We start from the raw sequence: 15,788 nt of genomic DNA on the forward strand, positions 1-15,788 counted from the left end.
GGAGCCAAATTGCAGGACCCAAGAACAAGAGCACTCTCCTCTCTTGCAATTTTCAGAGCTGAAGAAGCATTACTTCATTTGACCATAAAGGCAGAGCATAGCCCTCATGGCTAGTAGCCATGGATAGTCTTAGCCTCCAATAAGTTTTCTAATCCTCTTCTGTGAGTATTATGCAAGTGAGATGGGCCTTTATGAACTACGGGACCTCTGTGGTGTGTATTTGGCCGGCCAGCCACTAATACACTCAGGAGGTCACTGGTTTGAGTCCCTCAGTGGGCAAAGCATTGCTTCTCTCTGCTGCCTTGGAGGGAAAGTGCTATAGCTCAGTGGCAGAGCATTTGTTTTGCACACAGAAGAGCCCCAGGTTCAATCCTCGGCATCTCTAAGTAGGGCTGAGAACATCCTCTGCCTGAAATCCTGGTGAGCTGCTGCCAGTCAGTGCAGACTGCGTTGAGATAGATGACTAAGTGATCTGCCTTAGTAAAAGGCAGCTTCCTATTCTCTTATGTAGAGGGTAGTGCTAGATCTAATGTTGTGCTAGGGTATATTTTAGTTGAGTGTTGGGTGAAACTTTTTGATAGAGCAACTACGAAACTAACTATCTAGAGCAGGGATGGCGAACATCAGACCAATGATGTTTCTCCCAGGCCACATGCCCCTTTCTTACCCTCCTGGAATACTTTTGCCTGGCTGGAATATGTCCTGGAACTCGAACCGTGTTTCTTGTTTGCCCAGATGAAGGCTAGAGTGTAGATTTAGAGCACTTGCTCTGTCCAGTTTTGCCTCTGGCCCTGCGCACCTCTGGACTGTGGCTCACACAGTTAGGGAATATGCCCCTCAGGCTGAGAAAGGTTCCCCACCTCCGATCTAGAGGGCTGATGGGCTGTGCTTCACAGGAGATTTTTCAAGAATGGACGGCCACCCATTGGGAGTCTGTTCTGGATTTCCTGCACTGACTTGGGAAGTCAGGATTTTAGGAAGGTGATGCAAACCTGCACAATTTGTGACTCGCCAACCTGAATACAGCCTACTGGTCACATATAGTCACCTGCTAAGTTCTTGACAATTCCCCTTATTTTTGCCTTTCTTGGCATGCTTGTTTCTCAAGCCTTTGGTGGGGGGATGGGTTGATTTGGGCCATTATTTAAATCACTAAGGGAAAATGCAGGTTTAAATGAAGTTTCAGAATGTCTACTTCAAAGTTATGTGATCTTTTAAAGATGATTACGACTGAATACAGCCTTTCTTTTGCCAAGGATCATAATCCCACACCTCTTGTGATAGAGCCCACAAGGCTTTTGCACTTCAAAAGAAAAAAATTAGGCAGGGGAACAACAATAAAATTAAGGAGCTCTATTTTGGTTCGTTGTACATATGCAAGGACACTAGGAAAGATCGTTTCCTGGAAAACCAATGGCAAAGTTCTACTTAATGTTATTTGTATGCTACCTTTCCACAATTCAAACCACGCTCAAGGTGGCTTACAACATTAAAGCAATATATAACTACAACATAATAAAAGCAGTCATGAACAATAAATAAAACATTTAAAATACTGCAATGCCTTATACGTAGGGCTGCCTCTGAAAACGGTATGGTAACTTGAGCTGGTGCAGAATTCTGCTGCCAGGTTGCTCACTGATGCAGGTCAGTTTGAGCATATTATACCAATTCTGGCCCAACAGCACTGTTTCTGGGTCCAATTCACAGCACTGTTTTTTAATTATAAAGCCTTAAACGGCTCAGGACCGCAGTACTTCAAGGACACCCTTTCCCCATATGAACCAGTTTGATCCCTGCAATCATTTCCCCAGGCCCTTCTTTGTGTGCCTCCTCCATGAGAGGCCCAGAGTGTGCCAACGCAAGAACTTTTCTGCAGTAGCTCCCAGTTTGTGGAATGCTCTCCCCAGGGAAGTTTGGCTGGCGCCTTCATTATACACCTTTAGGTGCCAGGCAAAAACGTTCCTATTCAAACAAGCCTTTGGGCTGATTAATCTCTTATACCCCATTTTAAGGTGTTTGTGGACAGTGTTGGGGAGGGAGGTTTCAGTTTCTTGTTACGGTTTTTTTATCATGTGTTTTGTGTTTTTATCTTGTATTTTTATGCTGTGAGTTGCCTTGAGTTCTACAGATGAAGGGCAGTATACAAAGTTAATAAAAAATAAATAAATGAAGATACACAAACAAACAGAACAATTTCCACATAAATCTCAACAAGATCTAAAATAAAGATATAAAAACCGCAAGCAACAATTCTCCAGCAAACTACGCCCCAACATAAGAGTCTGTTCAGTAGCCTCAGCTTTTGTAGCTGGAGTCAGTCAGGGCCCTGCCCTCCCAGGCCAGGTAGGAAAAGCCTGTAAGGCAGGGAGCAGGTCTTCCAGGACTCACAGCCAATATGTTTTCTCTGAAGGAAGTCCCACGTTTATTTATATTTGCGGCATTTAATGCCGTAACCCCTAATCCTGGGACCTTGCAGTGTGCAATGGAGGTCTCTCTAGAGTTAAATTATCAGCACCCTACTTGGGGCACTCCCAGCTGGAGAATACGCAGCCTATTTGCAGGCTCACAGGATGAGTCCCTTGCTCCACTTCCCCAGCTTTGCAGAAGTCAAAGAAAGGAAAATAGCATGATAACATTTAAAGAACCTAGGCAGCTGCTCTAGAGAGGCAGAGTTAGCCACATTAGCAACCTGCATAGCCCTTCCTTTGAGAATAGCTTCCCACCGGGACGACTCTTCAAGCTGCTTTTGAAGAAGGAATCATTACCTAACACTTGGAGCTAACCAAGGTCCTGTTTTTCTTCGCTATCTATGCAAAGAGTGCTTGCTTGTGGCTAGACTTTAGCTGCTTGATGTGATCTTGTCTGTTGTGATTTGACCTGCTTAACCGGACTGGGCTTTACCTGCCCTGTCTTGACTTCCCTAGATGCTCCCCTGTAAACACCAAACACTCCCAGAACAGAATTCTTAAGCGCCCAGAATTTTCTGGAGACAAAAGTTGGTGATTACTGGACAACACCTACTCTCTGCAGGAAATGGGATGTAAATGGCCCCGTTCTTTTGCTGACGGATTAAATATTCATAGTCTGCAAACAATCAATGCAATATACACGACTGATTGTGTCATATTTAGAGTCGTTTGACTTCAAACGCCCAGCGATGTGGGATGGAACATTTTCTGCTGCTGTATTTTTCCAAAGAGAGTTCTCAGAATCAAGTGCTTCATAAAATTAATAAGTAACATAATGGCTGTGGGCAGACAATCAGATCTCTGCTTAATAAGCCGAGACAGGAATGAGCCTCTTAGTTAATGGCTTGCAAACAATGGTGTTTGATCTGGAAACTGCCATTACTGCAGAATACAGCAGCTGGGTTACTGAGACCTTGTCAGCACATAACACCTCTGCTTAAAGACCTGTGCTAGTTGCTGCACATTTGTTACCAGGCCAAGTTCAAAGTATTAATATTATTATATAAAGCCCTTAACAGCTTGGTGCCTGTTTACTGGAGAAATCACCTTACCCTGTATGTGCCTACTCAATTGCATCAATTATGGAACTGTCTCTGTTTACAGGTGCCACATAATATTCATTCCACCCTTGTAAAAAACAAAAAAACCAGTCCTTTAGTGGAGCAGTGTCTACACTTTGAAACTCCCTGCTTGAGGACATTAGGCTAGTACCTTTGCTGAACTCTTCTTGGTGCCTGCTAAAAACATTTTTTTGTGGTTAAGCCTGTCCAGACATGTAAAAGGAAACGTGCTTTAACCTGTTTTTAGCTTATTGTTGGTTTTAATTATATTTGGGATTTTTCAATTCCTGTTTTTTTTTTTAACTGTCTTCTATTGATAATTTTAATGCTTGTTTTATTCTTTTGTAAACTGCTTAGAGGCTCTGTTCACAACCAAGCACCCTACAAATTCCATTAAATAAATAACAATAAAACAAGCAAGCCAAGAGATGGGTGCTGACGTTATACCATGGTTTCATATTCCTGCTCATTTGGAAGACCATGGACATAATGGTTCCTTGCTTGCACAAAGGGAAGAGCAGAGCATCTGTGTGTAGACACATAGAGCAAGTTCATATCCTGGCAGAGATTTGATCATCTGAATGCTGCCAGTGAAAAATGCAGTATAGGTCAAATTGGGCAACTAGAGTAGATACACTACTTCTTGGCAGATCTAATATCAGAGTGGTTATTAACTTTTTAAGGTGACTTTCTCTAGAAAGCACACAAACCCTTTGGAATTCCCCATCCTGTTGCTTGTCAGACAGGTGCCATCTCTATTGTCTTTTTGGCAGCTTTTAAAGACCTTCCTTTTCCAACAAGACTTTTAACCGAACACTTTTTATCCCAGTTGGCTCTGTGTTGGTTTTGATTTTGTCTTTATATGTGTAACTGTCCGCCTCCTCTCCCCAGTTGGTGTTTTCATTGTTAGATTGCTTTGAGGTGTTTTATAGGAAGCAATTAATACATGGAATGAAATGAAATAAATAATATTCATGCACACAGCTCTTCAGGCATTCTAAAAATCAGTATACTACTTCTCAGCACCTCATGATGAACAGGAAGTGTAAGGTTTTGGGTTGTCCTGTCTTAAAATGATTATAAATATCAGAATAAAAATAATTTCCAAGTTAAGCCTCAAATTGGTTTGGATGTAACATTTAAACCACGCTGTGGTGGTGCTTTATTGACCTCTTTTGCCTAATTAAATATTTCTGTTCAGCTAAGTTATGATTATTTCAGTAACTTGAAAAATATATATATTGTATACAGCATGTAAGATTAACATAGCATCCTTTAAAAAAATCAGTTTACTAAATGCTAAACTAAATTGCCTTGAGTTTAGGGCAGTGGGATTCTTCCATTTCAAAATGTTCTGCATGAATCACACCACTGCAAAAGTCAGCTTTTATTCTAGTTTTTGCCCGGTTCATTCAACAGACTTTTAATTTGGTTTATTTCATAGAGGGCCACAGATTCAGTTTTAAGAAACCTTAAGTGCAGACATTAACTTTTGTTGTTGTTAAATTCAGATTTTGTTTTTTAAACCAGGGTATTTTAAAAAGATGCCTAACAGAATTTTCTTTTTTGAAATTGGGTTTATTTATTTATTTAAAAATAATGATTAACCTGCCCTGTCTGGTGGATTAATTAGTTTGGTGGGTTATAAACTAGGCTGGCTTGCTGAAAACTGAGCACGTACCATTGCTCCTGGTATTTTGCAAAGTGTCCTTGAGAAGCTATTGATGTCAGGAAGGTGATTCGAGATTTGTTTGTTTCTTTGCTGGAATCGGATTAGGGCCATAACATGCGTCCTTAGTTCAACTCTTGGAACTGCCTTGGTGGGGATTTGCAAGTGTGCCAGCCTTTTATATATTTCTATAGGGTTGAATCTTATCTGAGTCACAGTGCAAGCAGAACAACTTCTGCTCGCACTACAGAACTTTACCAACTTTGCACTGTTCCCAAATCTTTTCTAGAGGGTTGGGAGAACCCAGGGCAGATCAGGGACTGGGGTGATGTGGGTGGAAGAGGAAGAAGGGGCACACTGTTCCCTGAGCAAAAGTAATTCTGTTTGTGCAATGACTTAGGCTACAATCACAACGACATTTATGTTATGTACTAAGCTTGGATCCTAGAAGAATACGCAGGTAGGATCCTAGAATGCAACAACCTGATTGGCCTGCAGGAGCACCCCAATCAGACCCCAGGAGGAAGTTAATCAGCCTATTAAGTCGGTAGGATACTAGGATGCAACCACTGATTGGCCTGCAGCAGCAGCCCAATCAGGCTCCAGGAGGGAAACATAATCAACCAATCAGACGGTACTCATTGTGTAAATAATGTATATAAAGCCTGAGGCTGTGGGGAGGGAATTCAATCACTGTTCCTATGAGCTGAAATAAAGAGCATGAAATTACTACTCAACTCTGAGTATATTTCAGTTTAAAACTCCGTAGTACCACTTTTAGCCAGTAACAGCTTCCCACAAAGAATCCTGGGTACTGTAGTTTGCTAAAGGTGCTGGAAGTTGTTAGGAGGCCCCTGCTCCCTTCCTGGCACTATAATTCCCAGAGTGCTTTTAACAATCAGTCCCTCTTCACAAGGAACTCTGGGATTTGGGACTGGGAGGAATAACTCAGCACGCTTATCAAACCACAGCTCCCAAAATTCTTTGGGGGGAAGTCATGACTGTTTAAAGTGGAATCATAGTGTTTTAAGCATATTATGCGAGTGGGGAATTCTCTCTTGTGGGAATTAAGAGCTTCCTGCTTCTCCTGTTGTTATATCCTGGGAACAATATGTCCAATAAAACATTGCCCTCATGGACAACATTCCGGGGGCCACATGCCAGTGCTGGGCAGGGCCAGAGGCAAAGAGGTGGGAGGGGCAACAGATGTGGCTTTTAGCTTTGTATAGCCACAAAGAAGCCAGTGGTTTCTGTACCCACTCATCTATCCATTCTCCATCCAGGCAAACACTTCAAGGACACCTTCCAAGCAGGTGTGTAGCCTGTGAGATGTGTGGCCCAGGGAGAAGGCATGTGCTGGGAAGAGTCTTGAGGTCCAGATTGGAGAAGCTTAAAAGCCTGCATTAGAATGTAGTTCAATCCTCCTTGGACAGTATTTCCTCCCACCCACACAGGTTATATTTGACGGGTGGGCAAGACTACCCACTTGCCAATCACCCAACAACATTGTGATGTCAGATGATTGACAGGTGGCCAAAACGTTTCCCCACCCCTGGGCTAGATAGGTGGACCAATAGCCTGGCCTGGTCTAAGGCAGCTCCCTATGCTTTTGACATGGTATCTCATGATACCACCAAGAGAACTGAAACTGAATATGATGCATATGGGGAGAGGGTATGCTTTGCTACTCAACACTGACGGAATTAGCACATTTTTTGCATATGTATATATGTGTGTGTGTTTTAGGGTCTTTCAATAGAAGAAAAAGAAATTCCCTCTACGTAACGGTGACTCTTCTCATTGTGTCTCTGTTAATTCTTACGGTTGGTCTTGCTGCCACGACAAGAACGCAAAATGTGACTGTTGGAGGTTATTACCCAGGGGTTATTGTAAGTATAGAACTCCTAGGTAGGTCAAGAAGCTGTGTTGCTCCCGCCCAAGTCCCCACAAACCTTCCAAATTGATTAGAATGTCTTAAGTGTTAATCTCTGCTCATTTGCTTTCTGCCTTCATTGAATGTTTTGTTTCTTTGAGACTTTCCAGATTTTGTTGGAATGGAGCTTCCATCCTTCCTCACCATTGGCCATGCTGGATGGAGCTGGTGGCCTCAAAGTCCAACATCCTATGGGGGGTCACGAGTTCCTTACTTCTGGCTTTAAATATGGGGGTGGGGGCCTGGTCCACACATGCATGTTCATCACTGGGTGACTGCAACACGATTACTTGCATGTGTGGCCATAACACCCTTGAGCCAATGGTTTCCATATGGAGTCACATTCAGTGGCAAATCATTTGGGACTGGTTCACACATGAGTATCTACCCCTGATAGGAGGAGTGAAGGAGCTGTGGCCCTCCAGATGTTGTGGGGCTCCAGCTTCTATCATCCCTAGCCAACAAGGTCAGTGTTCAGTGACAGTGGGAATTCAGTAACATCTGGAGGGTCTATCTCTGCTCTACAGATTGCTGTTCACTTGTTGGCTGGTAGCTGAATGTCTGACCTGACTCCGCTGGGTAGTGTTGGAAGTGAAGTGATATGGATGTTCTGTCTGTGGTGTTAGGCTTGTGGTGGCTCACTTATGCATGCAAAGGTCCCCTTGGTTATCCAGCGAGAAACATGTGCCCCATAACAAGTCCATGGTCTGTCACTTAGTGCTTCATCCACCAAATGTGTGACCCACCTCTGTTGACAATGTGTTTCACTCAACTTCATATGCAAGTTGTCTCTGTGGCTGTTTAACTGAGGGCTAACACCTGCAGCCTAGTGCCACACCACACATGCAAGTGTGAACTAGTGTTATGCTCATACCTGGAACTAATGGTGAGAACTGGGTATTTCTGCTAGTCTCCCATTGACTTCCATTGGTGGTGAGTAGATCGACACCAGGAGATCAAAAAGGGACCACCATGGAAAAAGCCTCTATGTGCCTGTGCTGTGGGTTTCAGATGTGCAGTGAATGCATGCTCAACTCCTTCCAAAACTGCAACATCAGTGCAGAGGAAAGTTCACCCGGGGCTACTGGCCAGTCTTCTGAAGCAGGAAAATGCAGAAATGCCTCTAAACCCATGTCTGCAATCGCACCAAGGTGTGATTCACAATTAACTACTGCAGGCTCATCTGCCATATTTATGCCCCTACTCACTTAATGAGGTACATAAAATAATGGAGGCTACACAGATGGTTCCAATCACTTGGAGGAAACGTAACTGGAAGCTGCATTTGGCTGTAGCTAACTGGCAGGCCAGCACCCAATTGAAGGCATTCAGCTCCCCTTCACATGCTACAAGTGCCCCCCAAACAAGTCTTAAATCTGCTGCTGTTATGTGTGAGCTATTCCTCTGATGTCACACTGAGGACACAAGACAGTGGCCTGGTACATCCATGCATGAACCAGCCTCCATTGCTCAGCCCTTAAGTACTATGACCTTGATGCTTTACAGCTGAGCATGTGAACCAATCCCATGAAAACATGTTGGATTTGTGTGGTGTGGGGTGCTGCAAAAATTTGTGGTTCTGGTGTTAAATCTCTATGCTGAACTGTTTGTCCGTGTTTGCCTTTGATGTTGCATGTCCTGTACTATGCATGTCTCTATTAGCCCACAGAATGCCTTGCTGATGAACTTATATCTGCTGATTTTGTAGCCCATCTCTGCCATCTGGATTTGTTTTTAGCGAGCTGGCTCAGAATGCAAAGTGTCCTGAGATAGCTTAGTACATATGAGAACTCAGAAAGCCAATGTTGGATTTGCCCAGTGCATGCTTAAGATAGTTGGGTCTTTGCAATGTCCTACCCATGCTCTGTATCTTTTCTGTATCTCTTCTTGGTGGAATACACCAACCCTTTTCAGAAGGGATCTTCATTCTGCTCTTATAATATTGAAACACTTTCTGCTCTCATTTTTCTCATCAGAATGTTGGAAAGTGATCCTGTCAAAAGGGCAGAGTCAGAATATCTACTACTCTGGCCCCTTAAATGTCAGTCCATGCAATCTTGGCTGCAGGATAATGTAGATGCGCTGCGCAGCAAATACTCTCATTTCAGCTGGAATGATTCAAAATGTCAGTACACAGTACAAGACTGTGGACATTTCCACTCTGATCTCTAGGTTGCAGAAAGAAACCATCAAGCTAGCAAGTGTTTCTTAGCTTAGCACACTTTGGGTTGGTTCACACATGCATTGCCTTATTTCTCACAGTTAAATGTGTAATTGTTTCCATTAGCAGACCATTTGCGCTTTGTTATGTTATCTCCCTGGCATGTAAACCTCTAATGTCTTGTTCACACATGCAAGCCTAATGCTGCAATCCTAATGTACCGGTATATATGAATTGGCATTTCAGAGAGAGTGTAAGCTGATTTTGTAGCCTGGTAGTGACATCAGAACTTTAGGTTGGCACACTTAAAATGGGTTAAAGCACTCTGTCAACCTAGCACAAGAAACCCACTTAAAAACATAACATTTTTTTGTCATTTGGAAAGCGATGAGGAAATGCATTTAAAAGTGTGGGATGAACAAATGACTAGTGGGAAGATGTGTAAACACCCCACAAGGAAGTCAGGATGAATGCCCATTGTCTTAAAACAATAATTATAATTATAACAATAATCATAATTTGTCCCACAAACAAATTGGAATGACTGGTAAGTAAAGACCAGATATAGGGCCCTTCCAGACATTCTGTTTATTGAGCATTCATGATGATTTGGGCTCATGAAGGTGCTGAGGCAGTTACACATCATCTGATTTGCACCTGCAAAAGTTTCAGTTTCAACTGGTGCATGAACTGTGGCTTCCTGCTGAAGTCCTGTAATTTTTCATACCACAAATGCTCCTTTGTCTCGTTTCTGTTGCGCAGGCGTAGCACAGGCGTGCCCCTCCACATGGCAGTAATGTGGTCATGTTGGGGAAGCATCAAAGAACTACCAAAGCATAATGATGTTGGGGAGGTCCAGTCAGAATCCATCACCAGTGCATGATAATTGACATGTTGCAAAATGCATTCATGGGTGACTGGAGGTGAAACACTAGTCTGGAGGTGCCCTTGGTCTAACCACCATGTAAGCATTCTGCATGCAAATAAAGATGAATGCTCAAAGAGGTTCTTAGGAGGCGCCATATGTGGGTATCTGTGCTTTTGCTACCTGCTTAGGTCTCGTTCCCATGCTAACCATGCATATGAACCAGCCCCTAATATACCGTATTTTTCGTTCTATAGGACGCACCGGTCCATAGGACGCACCTCGTTTTTTGGGGGGGGAAATGAATAAAAAAAATTATTCCCCCCCCCCCGCGGCTGCCGCCCCAAGCCTCGCGTGCTTCGGGCTGCAGGCTACCGCCCCAAGCCTCGCGCGCTCGGCGGGACCTCCCACCGGGCGCGCGAGGCTTGCAGACACTCGCCCGAAGCACGGGGAGCCCTCCGGAGGGCTCCCCGTGCTTCGGGCGACAGACTGCCGCCCCAAGCCTTGCGCGCTCGGCGGGACCTCCTGCCGGGCGCGCAAGGCTTGCAGACACTCGCCCGAAGCAAGGGGAGCCCTCCGGAGGGCTCCCCGTGCTTCGGGCGACAAGCTGCAGCCCCAAGCCTTGCGCGCTGGGCGGGACCTCCTGCCGGGCGCGCAAGGCTTGCAGACACTCGTCCGAAGCACGGGGAGCCCTCCGGAGGGCTCCCCGTGCTTCGGGCGACAAGCTGCAGCCCCAAGCCTTGCGCGCTGGGCGGGACCTCCTGCCGGGCGCGCAAGGCTTGCAGACACTCGTCCGAAGCACGGGGAGCCCTCCGGAGGGCTCCCCGTGCTTCGGGCGACAAGCTGCAGCCCCAAGCCTTGCGCGCTCGGCGGGACCTCCTGCCGGGCGCGCAAGGCTTGCAGACACTCGCCCGAAGCACGGGGAGCCCTCCGGAGGGCTCCCCGTGCTTCGGGCGACAAGCTGCAGCCCCAAGCCTTGCGCGCTGGGCGGGACCTCCTGCCGGGCGCGCAAGGCTTGCAGACACTCGCCCGAAGCACGGGGAGCCCTCTGGAGGGCTCCCCGTGCTTCGGGCGACAAGCTGCAGCCCCAAGCCTTGCGCGCTGGGCGGGACCTTCTGCCGGGCGCGCAAGGCTTGCAGACACTCGCCTGAAGCACGGGGAGCCCTCCGGAGGGCTCCCTGTGCTTCGGGCGACAAGCTGCCGCCCGAAGCCTCGCGCGCTCGGCGGGACCTCCTGCCGGGCGCGCAAGGCTTGCAGACACTCGCCCGAAGCACGGGGAGCCCTCCGGAGGGCTCCCCGTGCTTCGGGCGACAGGCTGCCGCCCCAAGCCTTGCGCGCTGGGCGGGACCTCCTGCCGGGCGCGCAAGGCTTGCAGACACTCGCCCGAAGCATGGGGAGCCCTCCGGAGGGCTCCCCGTGCTTCGGGCGACAGGCTGCTGCCCCAAGCCTCGCGCGCTCGGCGGGACCTCCTGCCGGGCGCGCAAGGCTTGCGGACACTCGCCGGGGCTGCAGGCTGCTGCCTGCAAGCCTTGTGAGCCCGCGGGAACTCCCACCGGGCTTGCAAGGCTTGCGGATAGCTTCCTGAAGCCTGGAGAGCGAGAGGGGTCGGTGCGCACCGATGCCTCTCGCTCTCCAGGCTTCAGCGAAAGCCTGCATTCGCTCCATAGGACGCACACACATTTCCCCTTCATTTTTGGAGGGGAAAAAGTGCGTCCTATGGAGCGAAAAATACGGTAATCAGTACTCTACTGAATAAACTGATGCATTAAATCAAGGATGGGAACTCTGTGGCCTTTCAGATGTTGCTCCCCTCAATGCTAACCATGAGGCATTCCAGCTGAGGCTTGGAGAGCTACAGATTCCTGTATTACACAACACCTTGTTTAATTCCTTTATAATATTATCTGTTAGTACTCTAAAGTCCACTGTTACTTCCTGCCAGTGTTTAATAAAATCATAGAAACAGATCTGGAAGTTATCCCATCCAGTTTTAAGGATCTTTCATGTACAGTGGTACCTCTGGTTGCAAACGGGATCCATTCCGGAGGTCCATTCGCAACCTGAAAAAAATGCAACCCGCGTCTGCGCACGCACGGGTCAAGATTCTCTGCTTCTGCGAATGAGCATGATGTCATTTTGCACGTCTGTGCATGCGTGAGCGGTGAAACCCGGAAGTAACCCTTTCCGGTATTTCCGGGTCACGCGGGACGCAACCTGAAGCAAACGTAACATGAGGTATGTCTGTACTATAACACTTCCACGGCTTACAGCTGGGAAGAGGAACCTGTGACATCCCAGATGTTGCTGGACTTGCAACTCCCATCAGCCCTAGTCATCCTGCCCAGTGCTTAGGGATGACAGGAGCTCAGTGCTTAGGGATGACAGCAACATCTGGAGGACCACAGATTCTCCACTCCTGCCATACAGTGAGCCACCATTCTGTCACATCCTAGCATGATTGGGCAACATAACGCTGGAAGGAGTTGTGCGCAGATAGAAGCAACTTCATTCTCAGTTGATTGACTCCCGACCCCTGCAGCTGGAACCACTAGGAGTAAACTTAGTATACAAGTACATCTCATTTTCCTCCCTGCCACATCTGCTACTGGGGGAAGTGAGGTTGGGGAAGTGAGGTGCCGCATTTGAGAACATTTGCAACAGAGAAAAATAAAACCACCCCTTGACACAGGGTTACCCTGCCCTTAATAACGCTTCGCTCCTTCAATCATGTCCCATCTGTCATCCATCATGGGCTTTTTGCTAATTTATTCCATTAAGAGCATTTTGGCACTTATACGCTCTGGTGGATGGACAGCTCACTAAGCAACCACTGTGACCGGCAAATGACCCAGGTAATGGGCAATTAGATGCACAGGCAGATGGAATCCATATCTGGATTCAGTGTTCTCTGATCAAGGATGATGTGCTAGTACAAGGGTGAGAATAATGGTTGCATAACATGATGTCCTATGCAACAGTTTTGCTAGCAGAAGCTTGTTATGCAACAGGATGTATTGGGGCAACAGCAGTCTATTCTGTGATTAGCCATGAGAACCATGCTGGCTTGCTGCACCATATCATGTGTCAAATATTATGCTCGCGCAACTAGTGCACCACTAAGGGACTTGAACTTAGTGCTACATTGAATTCTTCTTCCCGCCCCCATCCATAATCACTAACTCTAGAGGAGGACAAGGCAAGGCAACCCATCACAATTGGGGTGAATAAGCAACTTGCACTAAGTCACCTCATGCACTACTCACTGAACGGAAGGTTGCACCTGTCTGCAGGGATCTTGGCCACCCTGAAGTCTTAATCCTCAAGTAGCAGTGGTGTTTACTAATCAGCACATGGTCAGTGCCAACAGGTTGGTTTACACGTGCACATACGTCATGTGTTTACGTTCATCGAGACACGTGTGAACTGTTTAAGGGAGGAAGCATTTCTTCCTTGGCTGGTATGAAAACCCTGTCTGTGACAATTAACTAGTGATTGCACATTTATGCATGTAAGTTATTGCTTGATGAGAGGATAGAACGGGATGAACCATGTTATGATCATATTAGTTTCTGCAAAGAGGTCTGCAGAATCCTCCTCTTATTTACAATCTCATCCTTTCCTACTCTTGCACCCAGAGGTCAAAGTTGAGAATCAGAAGAGCTGTTTGAGGCAAGCACCTGGCTCTCTTCTGCTGTGTTGCCCCTAATACCTGGCATGCCTGTCTTTCTGGGTTCCCAGTAAACAACAGCTTGTGTAGCTGGGCTGATTAAAGCTGTTCTCATCCTCCTGTGGAAGCAGCATCACGGGTAGCAATAGCTGTTGCTTTGGTGCAGAAAAAAGGCCAAAAATTCTGCCAGTGGTGGGATAGTTTTTATGCTACTGCCAGATCCATGTGATGGCTCTGAGATTGGTGGTGCCTGCCAACTACATTTATTAAGCAGGTATCATAAGAGATGTATGAATAAGAAGTCCTTGACTCAATTGGAAGTCTGCCTTAGCTGGCTACTCCAGTTATGTCAAGCATTTGTAAGACCATTGCTGCATTATTGCTGTCAACCTGCATTAAAAATTATTTTTGCATGCATTTTGCCTAATTTCTAAAAGCTCCTCTTTATTACGTGATTTACTTCCACTGGTAAAAATCAGGAGTACTGTTGCAATATTTTGGTGATTCTGGTTTTTTGTTTTGTTTTGTTTTGTTTTAAAAAATCCTCAGATTTTTAAGGCTTCTGACTGAATATGTGGTGTGTGGTCTCTCCCCCCCCCCCCCAACCCTGGTTTCTAATTCTGCATCTGTGCTAAATGGTTAAAATGGATGACTTCTAAAAGATCTAAAACATTTTTTAAAACCTTGCCTTTCAGCTTGGCTTTGGGTCATTTCTTGGAATTATTGGATCAAATTTGATAGAAAATAAAAGGCAAATGGTAAGTTTTTTAACAGTTGTAAAGTTACTGTCATTTTAAGTTAACTGTCATGTTGGCTCAAAATTCCTCACACTGACTGGCAGCAGTTCGCCTGGTCCAGGGTCCTTCCCAACCCTACCAGGTGGTACCAGTAACTGAACCCAGGACTCTCTGACTGCAAAGGGTGTACTCCGTCACTGAGATACATGGATTCACCTAATGCGCATTGGAAGCTACCTTAGACCTCTGATCCCCATCTACCTTGGTAATGTCTGCTCTGACTAGCAGCAGCTCTACAAGGTCTGAAGAGGTAACCACCTATTAACCTGACCCTTTCAACTGGAGGTATTGGGAATGAGACCTAGCTATTCTTTTGCTTGCAAAGCATGTCCTAGACCAAAGTATTTATTTATTAAATGGTTTATATCCTCCCCTCAATAAATATTTCCTGGGTGACTTGCAAGTATTAGAAATACAATGTATAGCAATAAAAATCAACAGCAGATAATAAAAGACAGCAAAAGCATTGAAGCAGAAGCAACCCTTCTCCTAAAAAGCTCAGCATTGCCTCAAGCCAGAGGTTGCCAACAGATTGAACTGTGTGCTTCACTGTGGTTTGCCAAGGTGCCTGCGGACCCCAAAAGGTATGTCACTCCTGCCTCTGGCAGTAACCCTTAAACAAGGCTACCACCTTTCCCCAGATGGATGGGTCTGAGAAGCAGAGAGTACAGCCAGACCCCTAGCCAGGTGGTTACCCCATCAACTCAACTCGGACCAAGTCAGAGCTATCAGTTTCCCATTGCCTCTGTTGGCAGCAGTTCCATCAGGCTGCACCTCAGGGGAAAGTGGTCCAGCAGGGCCCTCCCGTCTGTTGAGCGGCTGCTTCTGTGGGTTAACAACCTCAAGATCACCCAGGCCAACCCCGAGTCCACCTGCAAATCCCTCTCCCTGCAGCCACGGTGGGGGAAACTCTAGCCCTCCAGATGTTGGGCCGCAGCTCCTATCATCCCTGATCATTGGCCATGCTGGCTGGGGTTGATGGAGTCCAGCAGCATCTCGGAAGGCCATAGGTCCCTCACCACTGCTCTATAGGGAGGGGTCTAGAATCCAGACTATGTCATCAACTGCCACAGGCCTGAAGAGGCCGCCATACATAAAAAGAAAGACATCTGTGTAACCCCAGTGGTTGTATATATCTCTGCTGGGGTTTTCATTGGCATAAGC

General features: G+C 46.3%; 2 protein-coding genes across 2 annotated transcripts in view; one reads left to right on the top strand and one right to left on the bottom strand.

Annotated features, from left to right (window-relative positions):
• The window catches only part of ATP1B4 (ATPase Na+/K+ transporting family member beta 4), a 43,842-nt gene that overhangs the window by 27,627 nt on the left and 427 nt on the right, over window positions 1-15,788 (bottom strand). The window lies entirely within an intron of this gene.
• TMEM255A (transmembrane protein 255A) overlaps window positions 1-15,788 on the top strand; it is a 34,223-nt gene that overhangs the window by 3,205 nt on the left and 15,230 nt on the right. Inside the window, exons 2-3 of the mRNA XM_080991151.1 lie at window positions 6,948-7,090; window positions 14,523-14,585. Of these exons, the coding sequence (XP_080847277.1) occupies window positions 6,948-7,090; window positions 14,523-14,585 (206 nt within the window). The remainder of the gene's footprint in view (window positions 1-6,947; window positions 7,091-14,522; window positions 14,586-15,788) is intronic.

Source organism: Podarcis pityusensis (genome assembly GCF_964106645.2).
Source record: "Podarcis pityusensis genome assembly, chromosome: Z".
Classification (NCBI taxonomy): Eukaryota; Metazoa; Chordata; class Lepidosauria; order Squamata; family Lacertidae; genus Podarcis; species Podarcis pityusensis.